General features: G+C 44.5%; 2 protein-coding genes across 5 annotated transcripts in view; one reads left to right on the top strand and one right to left on the bottom strand.

The window, feature by feature from the left end:
- NKAPD1 (NKAP domain containing 1) overlaps positions 1-14,392 on the bottom strand; it is a 61,396-nt gene extending 47,004 nt beyond the window's left edge. Inside the window, exons 1-4 of one of the 4 annotated variants that reach the window (XM_089670203.1) lie at positions 14,308-14,392; positions 12,323-12,399; positions 4,107-4,204; positions 3,603-3,656 (exon numbers count right to left, since the gene is read on the bottom strand). In XM_089670203.1, the coding sequence (XP_089526329.1) occupies positions 3,603-3,656; positions 4,107-4,204; positions 12,323-12,391 (221 nt within the window). In that variant the 5' untranslated portion in view covers positions 12,392-12,399; positions 14,308-14,392. The other 3 variants (XM_089670204.1, XM_089670202.1, XM_089670201.1) reach the window with 3 other exon arrangements.
- Positions 14,215-18,236, top strand: part of PIH1D2 (PIH1 domain containing 2) — a 55,638-nt gene continuing 51,616 nt past the window's right edge. Inside the window, exon 1 of the mRNA XM_089670205.1 lies at positions 14,215-14,527. The gene's annotated coding sequence lies outside the window, so the exon portion shown is untranslated. The remainder of the gene's footprint in view (positions 14,528-18,236) is intronic.

The raw sequence follows: 18,236 nt of genomic DNA, 5'->3' as shown, positions 1-18,236 counted from the left end.
TGGGTTAGGAGTCTTTAAAGCATTGCACCAGTGATCATCGAATCGCTGCTGCCATGCAGGTCTCCTGCAGACTGTCAATGTATCTGTTTGCTCATACAACCCGTACGAGCAAACCAATACGTTTGACAGGAAAAATCAATGAACTATCACGGCGCTCAGAAAGGTGACTGCAGGATCAGGAACATGTTACATGTTCCACCCTACAAATGGGTGGAACCTGTAACATGTTCCCATAGGTGGACTTATCCTTTAAACCTAGCACCTAATACACACAAATCTGAGAAGAGGTCTTGTGCTCCCGATGTTGGTTGGATATGAAAATACTAAATATTCAGATTAAAATAAAAATTCACTATATGATCACTATAATGCAGGTAAAATAAGTACTGAACATGTCACCATTTATCTCTGTAAATGTATTTAAAAAAAGGTGTTATTGAAATGAAATTTTTGCCACGTCAGTAACAACCCATGCAATCCATACATACAAAGAAACCAAAAACAAATACGTTCTGAAATTAAGTGATGTGTAATAAAATGGAATGACAGAGGGAAAGAGTATTGAACACATGAAGAAAGGGAGGTGCAAAAAGGCATGAAAAAACCAAGACACCAGCTGAAATCTATCAGTAATTAGAAAGCAATCCTGCCCCTTATCAGTGCACATTAATATCAGCTGGTTCAATCTCAACTGATGGCCTTTAAAAAGGTGTCTCATTATCAAGGTGTCAAAACAAGAATCTCATGATGGGTAACAGCAAAGAGCTCTCTCAAGACCGATACAGGTATTGGTATTTGTGCCCATATCGAGTAATTTTGTACGAGTACTCGTGAAAATGCTCCCGGTACCTGAAACTGATACTTTTCAGTATGATTTCGTTAATGGACACAAATTGCACCACAAAGAACAGTATGCGATTTGAACAGGAATACAGTGCGATTCATGACCAAATCGCATGCGGTTTCCCCAATGCTCGTCATAGCACCAGACCCATGCTGTCACAGCGAACAGCACAGGAGGCTGCATCCTCCCCTCCTTGTATTCACCTCGTGAAAGGGGGGGCTGGAACACTGAGGCTGAGTGTCATCCCTGCACCCTGCAAGGAGAGGTCTGGGGATTTGATAACCCCTCGGCTTTCTCTCCTCTCAGTGCAGGGATGACAGTTCAGGCTAAGTGGCATGTGATTGGTCAGCTATTGATAAATATTAATTATTGATACGGTCTGGTCAGATGAGACCAAAATCTAACTCTTTGGGTGCCATAAAACACACCATGTTTGGAGGTCAAATAGCACTGCACATCATCCCAAAAACACCATACCAACAGTGAAGTTTGGAGGTGGGAACATCATGGTGTGGGGATGCTTTTCAGCATATGGTACTGGAAAACTTCATATCACTGAAGGAAGGATGAATGGAAACATGTACCAAGACATTCTTGATAAAAAATTCCTGCCATCTACCCGGATGATGAAGATAAAATGAGGGTGGACATTTCAGCAAGACAATGAACTCAAAACACAAAGCCAAGACAACTCTCAATTGGTTTCAAAGAAAAAAAAAAATAATGCTGCAAGAATGGCACAGCCAATTACCTGAATTGAATCCAACAGAAAATCTATTAAAAACACTAAAAATCAAGAGTTCATACAAGAGGCCCACAGAACCTTCAAGATTTGAAGATTGTTTGTGTGGAAGAATGGGCCAAAATCACACCTGAGCAATGCATGCGACTAGTTTCTCCATACAGTAGGCATCTTGAAGCTCTGATTACCAACAAATAAATTTCACTTAGCGTGTTCAATACGTTTTCCCTGTGTCATTCCATTTTATTACACAACTTAATTTCTGAACGTATTTGTTTCAGTTTCTTGTATGTATGGATTGAATGGGTTGTTACCAACATGTGGTGAAAAGTTTATGTCAATAGCACCTTTAGAAATATATTTACCTAGAAAAATAGTGACGTGTTCAGTACTTATTTTACCTGCTGTGTATATCACTATATATCAAAAACAAAAAAAAGATTAAAAAAAAAAGAGCCAGAACCATTATTGATTGAGAGCTAGATCACGTTTTTTACAACTGATATCTTACAACGCCATAGCATTCTTCAGGCTTTAAAGTAGATGTAAACACATTTACAAAACTCTGTAATTTTTAAGAGATTCCAACTAAAATGACACAGTGATCGTGCTATAAAGGTCTTTGCTCAGGATCTAATATAGGGTGACAGCCCTCTGTTCCTTTACCTGAATTGGGTTTGTGTGTTGTCATCCTGTCACATGAGCTTCTGGTGGAGACAATTTGCAGCCATGCTGGCACTCATTGCTCTGGCATGTTCTGCTGTTGTCATCATCAGGAAGCCCACCCTGAACAATGAAATACAGCCACAGCTGGAGTAAGTGCATGTAGATAGAAAGTGGCTGCAAAGAGACCGGAAAAGATGAGGAGCACTTAGATTCAAAAGATATTCAAAAAGTATTCACAATACTTTAGCAAACGAAATGCCTACCAATTAGGGTTCAGATCGATTTTAAAGTGGCTGTAAAGCTCAGTCATGAAATCTGAAGCAAAGCACATAAGCTGTATCTGTAGTGTTTACTTGTCTTCCTCCAAAGCTCAGAGTGTCTTTTCTCTCTGGTGTTTCATCCTCTATTATCAGCATGTGTCACTTTTGACAAGTTATCTGGACACCAGAGATAAAATGGTGGCAGGGGAGGAGAACTCAGCACACAGCTTGTCTATTCACAACACAGCTGTGCATCCTTCCTTAGCTCCTGTTCCCTGTGTGAAGGGGAGGGGGTGTCTTTTTTTCTCCAATCGGCTTTCGCACACTGCGCAAGAGCTCTAACTACAGCTCCCCACCTCCTCCTCTGTGCTACTCACAGATGCAGAAGGATTTTATCTAAATTAAGCATTTTTGAAGGGATGTAGAAAAAACAAGAGCACAGATAAACAAGTAAAAAGTATGTAGGAAGATTTGTTTCATCTGTTCCAGATAATCTGTGCATCATCTGAGGCTATTCACTTCACTGGGTATATGAGAGGGTTTACAACCACTTTAAGGAGCATCTAAACCTTTTTTCCTTTATTTGTACCTGGTGACCCTGTCAGTGACACACATCCAGTCCTAGGATGACAACTGTACTCTATGTAAAGAGGAGCAATGTCAAATCCTAGGACAGGAGGCGTGTTAGGATTACAAAACAGCTCCCCTGGATCTGATCACCATTAGATAGTGGGAAGTTCTGTAGTTCAAAAAGCTACAGGGAAATGGGCAGGGCTGTTAACACTGCAGAGAGCACAGAAACTTCCAAACGCATTAAAATTCTGGCAGGATCCACAGGCATTTATTTGCACTTAAAAAAGAAAAGATAACAAAACTATTTTAACTGTACACTGGTATAGACCAAAGGGGAGCAAATAAAAGAATTTTGTGGTTAGGGCTTACATACACTTTAACTAAAGCTCTAACTCCAAAGTCCTGTACATACAGTGTATAACAAAGCTGGATCCACTTCTGAAATAAAAAACAACTTATAGTCACTAGGCCAGAACTGGGCACAGCTATTGTCCTACAATCAGCACGAACACACTACCTGTTATCAGCGAACTCCTCTGGATAGAGTTCTTTGTAGCCATTATGATCCCATCTGTAATAGAACAGTAATGGACATTATTATTACACAGCAGGCTAAACTTGTAAATCTTGTATGTCTTTTTTGTGTATAGTAAATCATTAAAAAACAAAAACAAACCATATGTCCTATTTTACCAGAATGGGAACCATACTGTTTATCAGAAGAAACTAGATGTATTGAAGGACTAGCATCAACCAGAGAATGCCATAAAATGAAGCAACTGTGGGCCATTTTGAAGATATTCTGTAAAGTGTACACAGGTGTAGTATGCTACTGCTTATTGCTAAAATGTACACAAATGCTGCATGTCTTATTCTGGTGAGTTTAGCCAAGATTAAACGCATTAGTGTGCATTGCACATAGGAATAATCATCTGTAATCTCGTGCAGCAGCTGTCAATACAAGTCTTATTCTGGGAACTACTTTCATAGTGAAGCTGCAGTCTCCTGGACTACTGCTGACCTGTTTAGATCTGGTGATACTCTTCTCTTCTTTGTTCTGTGTGCCTCAGTCTGCTTTTCCATTTCTCGGATTTTCCACATTTCTGTTTCTTCTTGGATCTGTTAAAAGTGAAAGGGAAAAGTGCCCCACTCCATGAATACTTTGTTTAGAAGTACTCTGTCCTTCTCTAGGTCTCATCTCAATATCATCACGTAGAATAACCAAATGCCTTTTTATGTTGTTCAACACATTATATTTAAAGGGTAACTCCACTTTTGCGGAAAAAAATATTGTTAGCTTTATATCTTTCACTTGGATGTTAGAATTTGCATTGAGTAAAATACAGCTGGATAAAACAGAAACTGCGCCAGTCTTCAATTCAGGCTGCAAAGCAATGAAATGTGATTCTTTTAAAGGGGGGGGGGTGATTCTTTCCTAATTAAAATTAGGTTTCCTTTTCAAACTGTAGCCCTGCGATTTTCTGTAAAGTTCAATGCAATGTGTGTGCAATGCAACTGTGTACATAATGCCCCCCAGAGATGTAAATTCCTGCTTGTGTGATTGGCTCACTGATTTTACCAGAAGTCTCTACTAAGATACAAGTCAGATTTTAGGCATCCACTCCAACAAAAATTACAGTTTTAGCAAGATGCTCACAAGGGATTCATCACTTCTAAAAGAATGCAGACCCTGCCACTCTCCTGCACTGCACGTACATCAGCTGATCAAAAATAAAGTCACGCCCATTCAGAACCAGTCCTGCACAAGATGTGATCGAACAAAGAGCTATTCCTTCACAACAGAAACAGGTAGGACTCTGCAGCATAGTTTGTCAAAATCCTTGCTGTAATGATTGTGCGCAATAGGGACATGGAAGCTGTAGGCGACAGCCATCTTGTTAAGGTCTCAGCCATTTTGTTTTTCATGTGCAATGATCTCCCTCCCTCCTCCTGCAAGCTATGGAATTTGAAGCTGTAACTTGTAACACACCTCAAAACAGCCTCTTATCTGCACTAAAACACACGCCAGGGTACAGGCCTTGATACCAGCTATGAATAGCCAATTAGTCTTGGCAAGATGTCTGTTTTCACGAACCATGAAAAACTCTTCCCTTTGCCCTATCGTAAAACCATAATAACTCAGTCAAGCCTGTCACACATGACCTGTAAGGCCATTAAAGCATGCCATAAAATGTCTATTCCACAACTTAACAATTTCACACACAATTCCTAAAATCCAACAGAAACAGGACACATTAATATTAGGTATATATTTGAATGGGGAATATCATACTGAATAAATTAAGGTCATACATGACTACCCTAGCACATACGAAAGGAAAGAAAGCAGTCTCCTGCCTCCTGGGTGACAAAGGTAAGCAGTGTTTGGTATCCCTGGATGTGAAAAATAATTCTGAATAATATTCTGTCAGTTTCTAGAATACAACCACCACCAGTATTGGAAGTTATTAATATTAGAGTAAAACTGTATTCGGGAATTTGTTGTAAATGTGGTGGCCTCCCAGCACCCATCCCTTAAACCGGATTATTGGTCAGATGGTCTCTGGCGACACCCCTTTGATATCACAGAAAAGGGGATGACAGGACCTGGTAAGCGAGCTCTCATTTAACATCAACCAAGAAACAACCAAGAGAGCCACGGCAACATTTTTGCTTGAACAACTGGACTCTGCTAAAACCAGGACTTTGCAAGTATTCACCATTTTCCCCTCCTTTAATTTCTCTGTTGTGTTATTGTTCTCACTATGTCTTTGTAACATCCTTTTCTGTAAATATTTTAATTGCACCATTTTATTTTATTTATTACAGGTACTTATATAGCGCCAATTTACGCAGCACTTTTACATATATATTGTACATTCACATCAGTCCCTAACCCTCAAGGGGCGTACAATCTAAAGTCCCTAACTTACACATTCATACATACCCATACCATTTGACCTTTTCATTAATAAATCCTGTTTTGGAAAGTGTTAAAACTATCTCTAAGTATTTTAAATCAAACTGAAGAATCCCTGTCTCTTGAAGAGTACTACTATATATAATAATCCTCTGAATACACCTGTCTGTGATGACAGTGTGTGTTGCATATGTTTAAGTTAAAATCATAGTGTTATTGCCAAGATTGTGAGTTTTTCTCCTAATTGGTAAAAAGGCGGTGGTGGCAGTTTAAAAAGTGAATTGCTTAATTACCTAACCCAGTGACAATCGCTCAGGCTGCTGGCACCTAGATTGTGGTCCTGCGAGCTGGAAAATCTTTGTGCAGAGTGCAGCTGGGAGTGGCATTGTTAGGCAAGTGACAGCGCAGTGTGAGATTGGCAGGTCCATTGTCATAAGTTGGTGAGAAGGGCAGGGGTCGGTCACCGCTTTCGGCACACTTGCAATGTACATAGATCACCCAAAGGGGATTATAGCTTTCTCAACAAAAGTGGACTCTTTTATTCATTCACCCATGTTAGCTTATACTCTGCCATATCGATAAATACATTTATATTTTTTACTTGCTGTGGCTTTTGTTACACTGGAAAAAAACCTCTGCAGGGACACCCAAGGCACATTATGACTAAGGCTGGCATTCACTGAGGCCTGGATGTCCACCTAGCAAAACTAAAAAAAAAGTGTGAGCTTTTCAGTTATTAGGAAAAGAAGCCTGATGCAAAAAATCCTAAACTGCACTAGCAGATCTAGTAAAGCGAGCATCAATAGGAAAATGGGGGCTCTTTACCCTAGGGTCATAAGCCTCAATGATGAGTTATTGAATCTACCTCACAATAGTGGAACAAGAAGCTGGCTCACTCTTGCAGGGGCCTTCAGGAATGATAAACAGAGAGTCAAACTTATGCAAAGGAGTTGTAGCCAAGGGGTCTGGCTGAAAAGAGACAAAAATCCATCCAGTTAAAAAAAAATAAAAGTTATAATCCAGCAAAGTATGAACCAATTGGCTCCTGCAGGGGAAAAAAATTCTTTCCTGATCCCCCGAGGGGCAATCGGATATTCCCTGGATCAACTTTACATATAAATGTTAGTAACCAGTTATATTCTGTGTATCCAAGAAAGATACCAGGCCATTCTTAAAGAAATCCACTGAGCTGGCCAGAACCAACTCTTGAAGGAGGGTTCAATTCACTAAGGCTACTTTCACACTGCTCCCTTTCAAAAATGCATATGCGCTTTTTGGCATGCTTATAATTGCGTTTACGGTGCGTTTTGCACCTGTGAAAAAAAAAACACAACTGCAGGTGCTTTTTTCCACGTTTTCCATTCATTCCAATGGGGAGGTGTGTTTTTGGTGTGGTTTTTGTACCGCACCACAAATGGAGCAAACAGGACCCACAACTGACCAGTGTGAAGAGTTCCATAGGACTTAATGGTCATGCGTTTTAGTTCTGCTTTTTTTTTTCTTTTTAAACCAAAAACGGATGTGAAAATGGAAAATTTCCTATCAGCTACTTATCATAATTTTCCTTTCCTGATCAACTCCATGGCAGCAAAAGGAATGGGTTAGTCCTGCCTTTTCCTCTCCTATAAGATCCCACTCCCATAAATCTCACTCCTCACCAGAGGCTGTGTTCCATAACTAGCCTACTCATAGCATTGGGAGGGGACTCCTCCTGCCATGGAGTCCATCAGGAAAGGAAAATTACAGTAAGTATTTGATAGGAAATTTTCCATTTTCCTGACAGACTCAATAGCAGCATACGTATGGGAAATAACAACCATACACACACGGGTGGGCAGTTACTCAAAAGACTTTAACATGCCCCATCAACCAACAGGACTTTCAAACCAAAATTAACAGAGGATAAGGAAGAAGGCTCTACACAGTAATGAGCCATAAAAGTGTTGATTGAGAACCATGAGGCCACTCTGCAGATCATCTCAGGGGCGATATTCCAGGAAGCCGCCCAGGACATAGCCACACTATTGGTCAAGTGTGCGGTCACTGCCTCCGAAGGCGCCAAGCCCTTAGCTCTCTAGGCCACTTGGATGGCCTGGACAATCCAGACTGTGATTGACCTGGGAGAAGCCCGGTCTCCCTTACTCTTCCCATGGAACAGGATGAATAGATGGCCTGACCTAGGGAAGGATGTTGTGACCTGCAAGTACAGCTTTAAGGTCTCACCTACGTCCAGGGTGTGAACATCATTGTCTCCTGAGGCTCTAAACATTGGCAGGAGAACCTCCTGGTTTTCATGGAAGACCGGAGGTAACTTTAGAATTAGAACCTAGCATAAGGATGAGGACCACTCGATCCCGGAAGAATGTCAAAAACAATTCTTTTCAGCCAAGGTTCCCGATTTCTAACCCTTTTTACCGATGTAAGTGTCACCAGAAAGGCCTCCTTGATGGAGAGTTCCCTCACTATGGGTGAACCAGCTGGTTCCAGGACGACTCCAGAGAAGTCGAGGACAAGCGGGAGATCCCATTTAGGGAACCTCAGTTTTCTCTGGGACCTCAACCTTACAGCCCCCTTGAGGAATTGCCGGACAAGAGAGTGGTCGGCCCATGATACTCCAGTGATTTCAGGTCAATAATTCTAGCACCAGACCTCCTCTTCAACGCTAAACTGATGACCTATAAGGGGCTTTAAAAGAATCACCTATAGAAAATATAGGCTACTAAAGTTTGTTGCCATATCACGAGCGCATGCAAGTTTAAGGTTTGACAAATTAACAAGTGTTTTTTTTAAAGAAATTTTGCGTTTCCTAGACTTGTGTGATATCGTGTGACATAAAAAAATTAAAACTACCACTATTTTATTCTCTAGGATCTCTGATTTCAGAAAATATATAATGTTGTGGGTTTTGTGCCATCTTCAGGCCTCAAATGATTTTTTAAACGTGTGCAAAACACACAAAAACAGCTCTGGCATCAAAATGCATAAAGGATAAGCCCAACACTCCCCTTTTCTGACGATCACCCAATCGGTGCTCATCACACTGCAAGGTCTCTCTCCTTCCTGCTAGTCCCCTGGTACGGTGCTGGAGAAAGGCAGGGAGGGGAGGAGGAGATAAACAGCGCAATGTTCAAAAGTCGCCATAAAGCCCCTTTTGTTTTTAAAAGCCCCAGACATTACTTAAAGCAGATTTAAATACGGTTTTGGTTAAAAAAATTTTTTTTTATCAGGACAAGTAGAGTGTCATGAGGGACAAGTAGATTGGGACACTGATTTAGTCCCAGGACAAGTAGTTTTTTAAAAAATGTGCACATCCCTGGTGTTATTTCTGTATGGTGCTTCATTCCTCTGATATCTGCATGATTCCCTTCTGACAAGTTTTCCTGACACCAAGAGAAAAATAACAGGGGAGGGATCTCCAGCACACTGACAGGCTCAGCTCTGTTCTTGTGTGCTGTGTGCAGGGGGTCTGTCTCCACCCTCCAATCAGCACTCAGAACTCTCCTCACTGTTCTCTACAGTGTGTAATTTCAGCTGTCCCCCTTTTTTTTCTAAACTCTCAGATAAGCTTTATGAATTCAGCATTTTGAAGAAGGTAGAGAAGAGAATACTGCAGATAAGCAGGTACAACTTATATAGGAGGAGTTTTTTTAATCTCTATATCTCTGAAGCCAGTCACTTAACTGGATAGATGTAGGGGTTTACAACCACTTTAAAAAGGGGTAAAAAAGGAATCACCATAGCAAGTAAAAAGGCCAAAGGCCTCAAAACAACTTTGTAGCAAAGATAAAGGTTCATTACAGGCCAAGGCTTCCAACTCATAAAAACACACCTCACAGAAGTGATGGTAATGAGAAAGGCAACCTTGCAAGTAAGGATGACAGAGGAATAATCCTAATGGGGTCAAAGGGAGGCCTCTGAAGAGCCAAAATAAACCAGGTTGAGATGCAGAGTCACTGGTGAGCATACAGGAGGGACAATATGAGTGACACCCTGCACAAAGGCCGTCTCAAATTGGATGGAGAAATAAGCAGCCTCGGATTTAGAACCACTAAGGCCAAGATTTGTCCCTTGATGGTACTCAAGGCAAAAACACTGGTGTAGTTGGAACAGGTTTAGACTTCTTTTTCTGTGGCAAAAAGGTACGTTTGCCCTCAACGCCTTCATATTAGGTATGTAAGCCCACAGAACCTAAGATCCGCTATATGTAGTGAGGGATATCCTGAAATGGGTACTCACAATCTTAAACTGCAGAGCAGGAAGGGTGCAACTTCTGTTAACAGTTACTATGGGTCCAGAGCATATAGGGATCATTGTGCTGCGAGTTCTATGCACACAGGCAGACAACAGAGTTATAGCCAGCCATTCATGGGGACAGAGAAACTGCATGAGCATGGACACTACACCCGAAAGGAAAGTAGGGTATGCAGGCAACCAAGGGGTCTGGGGCCTTAGCCCAGATCACTGAAATATTGCCAAATCCAAATTGAAATCAATTCCCAATGTCCCTTGCCATTGGTTGCAAAGAATGACAGTGCTCCTTAGTGAACAAAAGGGAAGGAAAAGCACTGGGCACCCAGGTGGGCGGAAGTCCTGGCTCACCCCACAACTTGCAATCCTCCCAAGGAAGCAGATATTGGAATGAATGCACAAGCCCTGGCTAACTTCACACGCTGCTCCAAAAGCAGGATCTAGTACCTGGAGCAACATTACAGGCTAAAACCACATCCGCTTCCTATTGGGGGCCAGGTATGGTCATCCAAAGCTCAGCTGAAGAGTCAACCAATCTACAGAACTGCAAAAGTTATGCTGCAGTGTAGCAGCTAGGAGTCATGCTAAGGGATTCTCTATAAATGTTCCTGTGTTCCAAGAGCAACACGGGTGACTTCCCATTTGCTGCCAGAATTAAAGAGAGCTGGACAGAGTGCTTTTCTGCCATTCATGAGAAGTTTTGTACTTTTATAAATTAATAAAAGGCTTCTCTGATTGGCTAAAGGAAGAACGGTGGGCAGGTGATGTCATGATTTCCACCTCGGCCAATCAGAGGAAGCCCTATATTCACTGATGAAAACACAAGGCTTCTCCTTAAAGGCAGAGAAGCATTCAGCCTTACTCTCTTTAATTCCAGCAGCAGACAGGAAGTCGCGACCATTGTTGCTAAAACATAGTGCTACTTATGTATATAGTTAATGCTACCAGTACAGTAGGTCCCTTTCACAAGGGCAAACCAATCAGGTCCGCCTTTCTGTTTTTTTTTTTAAGTGGACCCGATTAAACCATCCATTGCCCTCTATGGAGTTACACATGTAAATGGACAGACAGTCCATTTACATCTGACCACTCATAGAGGAAAACGGGCTGTCATCCACCTGCTCAGCGGGGACCAGCAGTCAGATCCCCCACTGGGCCTTACAGTACACAGAGCGGATGCATCTTTCTTTAATGGAAATAGATTGATTGGGCCAGCTTGGCCCAAACAAACTACTTCAAGTAAATTTAACCTGGAGTCCTACTTTAACCACTTGCTGACTGCAGATAGCCGAATGACGGCTTCACTGTGGCCCAGGGGCACGTACCACATGATCAGCCGTGTCCAATGACACAGCAGATCACCGGTAAATGCAGTTGCCGGTTATCGGCTGCACTTTCTTCATGCTTTCACAGAGGAAATAACCAGCAATTGTCATAAAATGGATTGGCACCGATCAACAGGGCACTGCAGTGCCGCCAGTCAGTGCTGCCTATCAGTGCCCACCATTGCTGTATATCAGTGCCGCCTATCAGTGCCCATCAGTGCAGCCTAATCAACAAACATCAGTAAAAGAGAAAAATTCCTTGTTTGCAAAATTTTATAATAGAAATGAAGAAAAACTTTTTTTCCTCCAGAATTTTTACTCTTTTTTTTGTTTATAGCGCAACAAATAAAACACTCAGCGGCAAGTAAATACCACCAAAAGACAGCTCTATTTGTGTGAAAACAATTATAAAAATGTCATATGGGTGCAGTGTTGCATGACCACGCAATTGTCATTCAAAGTGCGCTGAAAATTGGCCTGGCAGGAAGGGGGTATAAGTGCCCGGTAGGCAAGTGGTTAAGACAGTTTGCAAAATGCAACAACTATTACAAAAATGCAGTTAAACAAGTCAACCAGATTTTGATTAGTTTTGCCAATTTGAATGAAGTTAACAAAATGATAGACTGGCATGTGTATTCTATTTATTTTAACAAAAAGGTCCCCCAAATAAAATAATCTAGACAGTATAGTTAGGGGTAGTTAGAGACGATTATGATAGCTAAATTTATATGAAAAAATTGTTACCTTGTTATGGGCATCTGTATGTCGTATGACATTTCTAAGTAGGACTTTTCCAAGAGGAACACGGGACATCTCAAAACCTTGAAAAAGGAAACAAGTCAAATCTTAGTATCTAAAGCTAACTCATAAGTGTGCTCCATTCAACGTCACACTAAACTGTATATTATATATATATATATATATATATATATACATACACACACACACATAAATACATATACACACGCAATAATATGACAACTGACTAAGTGTCCCTTAGAATACGTAATATCAACCCATAAGTTACAGGAGAGTGACTCGTGAATATGACCCATCCAGAGATGGTACCTGGCGCAACTGACCTGCGGCGGCACCTGGTGCAATTGACCCCAACCTGTGATGGTATCCGGTACAAGCGACCCCAACCTGTGATGGTATCTGGCACAAGCGACCTGCGACTGTACCTGGCACAAGCGACCTGCGACTGTACCTGGCACAAGCGACCTGCGACTGTACCTGGCACAAGCGACCTGCGACTGTACCTGGCACAAGCGACCTGCGACTGTACCTGGCACAAGCGACCTGCGACTGTACCTGGCACAACTGACACTAACATGTGACTATACCTGGCGCAAGTGACCCATGGCTGTACCTGCACAAGTGACCCGTGACGTCACCTGGCGCAAGCGAAACCAACCAGTGACTGTACCTGGCACAAGCTAAATCAACCAGTGACTGTACCTGGCACAAGCGACCTGCCATTGTAAAAGGCACAAGCAACCTGCGATTGTACCTGGCACAAGCGAACTGCGACTGTACCTGGCACAAGCAACCTACGACTGTACCTGGCACATGTGGCTGTACCTGGCGCAAGTAACCTGTGGCTGTACCTGGTGCAAGCGACCGGTGATGGCACCTGGCACAAGCAACCCGTGACGGCACCTGGCGCAAGCGAAACCAACCAGTGACTGTACCTGGCACAAGCAAAATCAACCAGTGACTGTCCCTGGCACAAGCGACCTGCGACTGTCCCTGGCACAAGCGACCTGCGACTGTCCCTGGCACAAGCGACCTGCGACTGTCCCTGGCACAAGCGACCTGCGACTGTCCCTGGCACAAGCGACCTGCGACTGTCCCTGGCACAAGCGACCTGCGACTGTCCCTGGCACAAGCGACCTGCGACTGTCCCTGGCACAAGCGACCTGTACCTGGTGCAACTGACACCAACATGTGACTGTACCTGGCGCACGTAATCCGTGGTGTACCTGGCGCAAGCGACCCGTGACGGCACCTGGCGCAAGCGACCCGTGACGGCACCTGGCGCAAGCGACCCGTGACGGCACCTGGCGCCCGCGACGGTACCTGGTGCAACTGACACCAACATGTGACTGTACCTGGCGCAAGCGACCCATGGCTATACCTGGTGCAAGCATCTTGTGGCTATACCTGGTGCAAGCGACCCGTAACGGCACCTGGCGCAAGCGAAACCAACCAGTGACTGTACCTGGCACAAGCGACCTGCCATTGTAAATGGCACAAGCTACCTGCGACGGTACCTGGTGCGGGCGACCCTCGACGGCACCTGGCGCGCGGGCGACCCCCGACGGCACCTGGCGCGCGGGCGACCCCCGACGGCACCTGGCGCGCGGGCGACCCCCGACGGCACCTGGCGCGCGGGCGACCCCCGACGGCACCTGGCGCGCGGGCGACTCCAACCTGTGACGGTACCTTGGTACATGTCCTCGGGTTGCAGACAACACAGATGTGACCCAACTGAAGCCTACTCTATATTATGAGCACAGCTCCCCAGTCCTGTACCTTCACATGCTGTGTATTTGCCGCCCTCCCTCTTCTCCATTCCCGCCCTCCAGTACAGCTCTGCCATCATCCCTCATTAGTGAGCTTCCTGTGACCTCTGCCCGCGGATGTCCCGGCCTATGGTGACAGTATGACAGACGTCAAGTCAGAGCTGTACCTTCTCTCCCCTCTTCCAGCCAGGCCAAACTTACCTTTCACAGTGTCGCCGCTTCCCCTTCTTCCCGGAAATACATGTACAGCGCCTCCCTAATATTGCGCGGAACGTCTATGGGAAGGTGCGGGGGGAAGCATTTCAGTGCTACACTGTATCATGGTTGTCATGGTAACCGCGTAGTATTGGTGAGGAGAAGTGGATTGTATGTTGTGTACTGAACACGTGTTCTACGCTCTTCTGCTTATCTCCAGAGACAGGTGAGGAGACCCAGTCCGCTCCCTGGAGCTTCGTCCTCGGGGGGAGAGGTCAGTTTTCTCAGGTGTGTCACCGGTGATGTATCTCCTCTCACCGTCTATACCCATCACTTGTCACCATCTATACCCATCGCTTGTCACCGTCTGTAACCTTCACTTGTCACCGTCTATACCCATCACTTGTCACCGTCTGTAACCTTCGCTTGTCACCGTCTGTAACCTTCACTTGTCACCGTCTGTAACCTTCGCTTGTCACCATCTATATCCATCACTTGTCACCGTCTGTAACCTTCGCTTGTCACCATCTATACCCATCGCTTGTCACCGTCTATACCCATCACTTGTCACCGTCTATACCCATCACTTGTCACCATCTATACCCATCACTTGTCACCATCTATACCCATCACTTGTCACCGTCTATACCCATCACTTGTCACCGTCTATACCCATCACTTGTCACCGTCTGTAACCTTCGCTTGTCACCGTCTGTAACCTTCGCTTGTCACCATCTATACCCATCAATTGTCACCGTCTATACCCATCACTTGTCACCGTCTATACCCATCACTTGTCACCGTCTATACCCATCACTTGTCACCGTCTATACCCATCACTTGTCACCGTCTATAAACCTTATCACTTGTCACCGTCTGTAACCTTTGCTTGTCACCATCTATACCCATCACTTGTCACCGTCTATAACCATCACTTGTTCTCGAATTTTATCTGCATCCCAACGTTTTTTCAATTCATTACTTTTTACCACTTCAGTCCCAAGCCTAGTCTGACGTTTCTCTCCTACATGTAAAAATCACCACATTTTTTCGCTAGAGAATTACCTAGAACTTTCAAACATTATATGTATACACACTATATTGCCAAAAGTATTGGGCCCGCCCTCCAAATCATTGGATTCAGGTGTTGCAATCACCTCCATGGCCACAGGTGTATAAAATCCAGCACCTAGGCATGCAGACTGCTTCTACAAACATTTGTGAAAGAATGGGTCGCTCTCAGGAGCTCAGTGACTCCAAGCGTGGTACTGTGATAGGTTGCCACCTGTGCAATAAGTCCATCTGTGAAATTTCCTTGCTACTAAATATTCCATAGTCAACTGTTAATGGTATTATAACAAAGTGGAAGTGACTGGGTACAACAGCAACTCAACCACAACAGTAGTCTGGAGGTAAAAATCTAGAATAAAAACCTTCTGACATCCAGGGATAACTGTAGCCATATCTGTACCCACCTATGCACTCCCTGTAACCTCTCTAACACCCCTTTCCTCTCTCTGATCACAACTTTATCAGCTTCACACTCTCCCTGCCTCCTACCTCCCATGCCTCCAACCAGCAAACCGTCACCTGTAGAAACCTCCATCACCTCAGCCCTGACCTTCTTCACTCTGCTACTGAGCGCCTCTATGACGAAATTCCCCCCCTGTCCTGCCAGGGCTGGCCACATCTGCCTACAACAACTATCTATCATCCTTCCTGGACGCTCTTGTTCCTCTTTCTACACGCAAAACAGGCCTCGCCTGTCACAACCCTGGCAAACAGATGACACCAGAAGTCTCAAGAGACACAGCCTCACTCTTGAGTGAGCATGGCGAAAAACTAAATCCCTGAAAGACTTTACCCTCTACAAATCCGCTCTTCTCAAATACAACTCCAGCCTCCATGCTGCTAAGCAAACCTACTATAACACTCTCATCAAGACCCTCTCATCCAATCCTCGTCAACTCTTCTCTACCCTTAATTCCTTACTCCACCCCCCACTGCCTCTACCCACCAACTTACTTACTGCACAGGAGATTGCCAGTCACTACAAGAAGAAGATCGACACAATTCGTGATGAGATCTCCAGTGTCAAGCTTCCTCCTCTAACCAACATACCAGGCCCAACACCAAACTCAACACTCTCCTCCTTCGACCCTGTTACGACCAAGGAAGTTACCAATCTCCTTTCCAAGGCCCACTTCACCACCTGTCCCCTGAATCCTGTCCCCTCATGACTGTTGCAGCCTCCTTCCTGCTCTATCCTAAACTCTCTAACCCACATCTTCAACCTCTCACTCTCCATGGGCACCTTTCCCTCCGCACTCAAACATGCACTGGTTACCCCCATCCTCAAAAAACCCTCGCTGGACCCCACCTGTTTGAATAACTTAACACCCATCTCCCTGCTCCCGTTTGCCTCCAAGCTTCTCGAGTGCCTTTTTCACAACCGTGTGAACTGCTACCTCATTGACAACAACCTTCTTGATCCCCGACAGTCTGTCTTCCGCCCACAACATTCCACAGAAACTGCCCTACTAAAACTCACTAATGACCTACTAACTGCTAAAACCAACAGCCATTACTCCATACTCATACTCCTTGACCTTTCCGCTGCCTTTGACACAGTCGACCACCCGTTCCTCCTCAGTAAACTCCACTCCATCGGCCTCTGTGACTTTGCTCTCTCCTGGTTCTCCTCTTACCTTTTTCAGTGCACTTTCAGTGTCACATACAACTCCTCCTCCTCTGCTCCTCTTCCCCTTTCTGTTGGGGTACCCCAAGATTCTGTTCTTGGGCTCCTCCTTTTCTCTCTCTATGCCTCCTCCCTGGGCCAACTGATAACCTCCCTTGGCTTCCAATACCACCTCTATGCTGATGACACCCAGATCTATCTCTCCACTCCCCAGCTCACCCCCTCAATCTCCTCACGTATCACAAATCTACTAAGCGACATATCAGCATGGATGTCACATCACTACCTTAAACTCAATCTTTCAAAAACTAAGCTTGTAATATATATTTGTAAGATCAACAGCACAACCATCGGTCCTTCCCCTCATGCCAGGGTGCTAGGTGTAATCCTAGACTCTTATCTCTCCTTTGGGCCCCACATCCACTCACTGGCTAATTCCTGCCGCCTCAACCTCTGGAGCATTTCCAAAATCTGCCCTTTCCTGACCAATGACACCACAAAACAACTTATCCATGCCTTGGTTATATCCCGCCTCGATTACTGTAACTCCCTCCTCACTGGTTTACCGTTACACAGACTATCCCCCCTTCAGTCTATTATGAATGCTGCTGCTAGACTCATACACCTTACCAACCGATCAGCGACTGCTGCCCCTCTCTGCCAATCCCTTCACTGGCTTCCACTAACCCAACGTATAAAATTCAAAATACTAACCACAGCTTACAAAGCCATCCACAACACTGCCCCTAGCTACATCGCCAACCTCATCCACAGATATCGCCCACTCCGCTCCTCCCATGATATCTTCCTCTCTAGCTCCCTCATCACCTCCTCCCACGCTCGCCTCCAGGACTTCTCCAGAGCCTCTCCCATCTTCTGGAACTCCCTACCACAGCATGTCTGGTCAGCCCCCACCCTGTCTTCCTTCTAGGCGATCTTTGAAAACTCACTTCTTCAGGGAAGCCTACCCCACCTCCACCTAAGAACTGTACTTGAATCACCTCCACCAGATCATCCCCTGCAGCTATCACCTTTTGTATCATCTCCCCCTTCCTTTAGATTGTAAGCTCCACGAGCAGGGCCCTCACATTCCTTCTGTACTGAAAGTATTGTAATTGTAGTGTCTCCCTTATATTGTAAAGCGCTGCGCAAACTGTTGGCGCTATATAAATCCTGTATAATAATAATTGTGAGGGACGTGGCGTCAGACCCCCCAGCCCTTCTCACCAACTCGTGA

This window comes from Staurois parvus, unplaced genomic scaffold (genome assembly GCF_062004578.1).
Source record: "Staurois parvus isolate SC_StPar_1 unplaced genomic scaffold, SC_StPar_1.0 ptg000087l, whole genome shotgun sequence".
Lineage (NCBI taxonomy): Eukaryota > Metazoa > Chordata > Amphibia > Anura > Ranidae > Staurois > Staurois parvus.
This window is presented reverse-complemented; position numbering and strand designations above follow the sequence as displayed.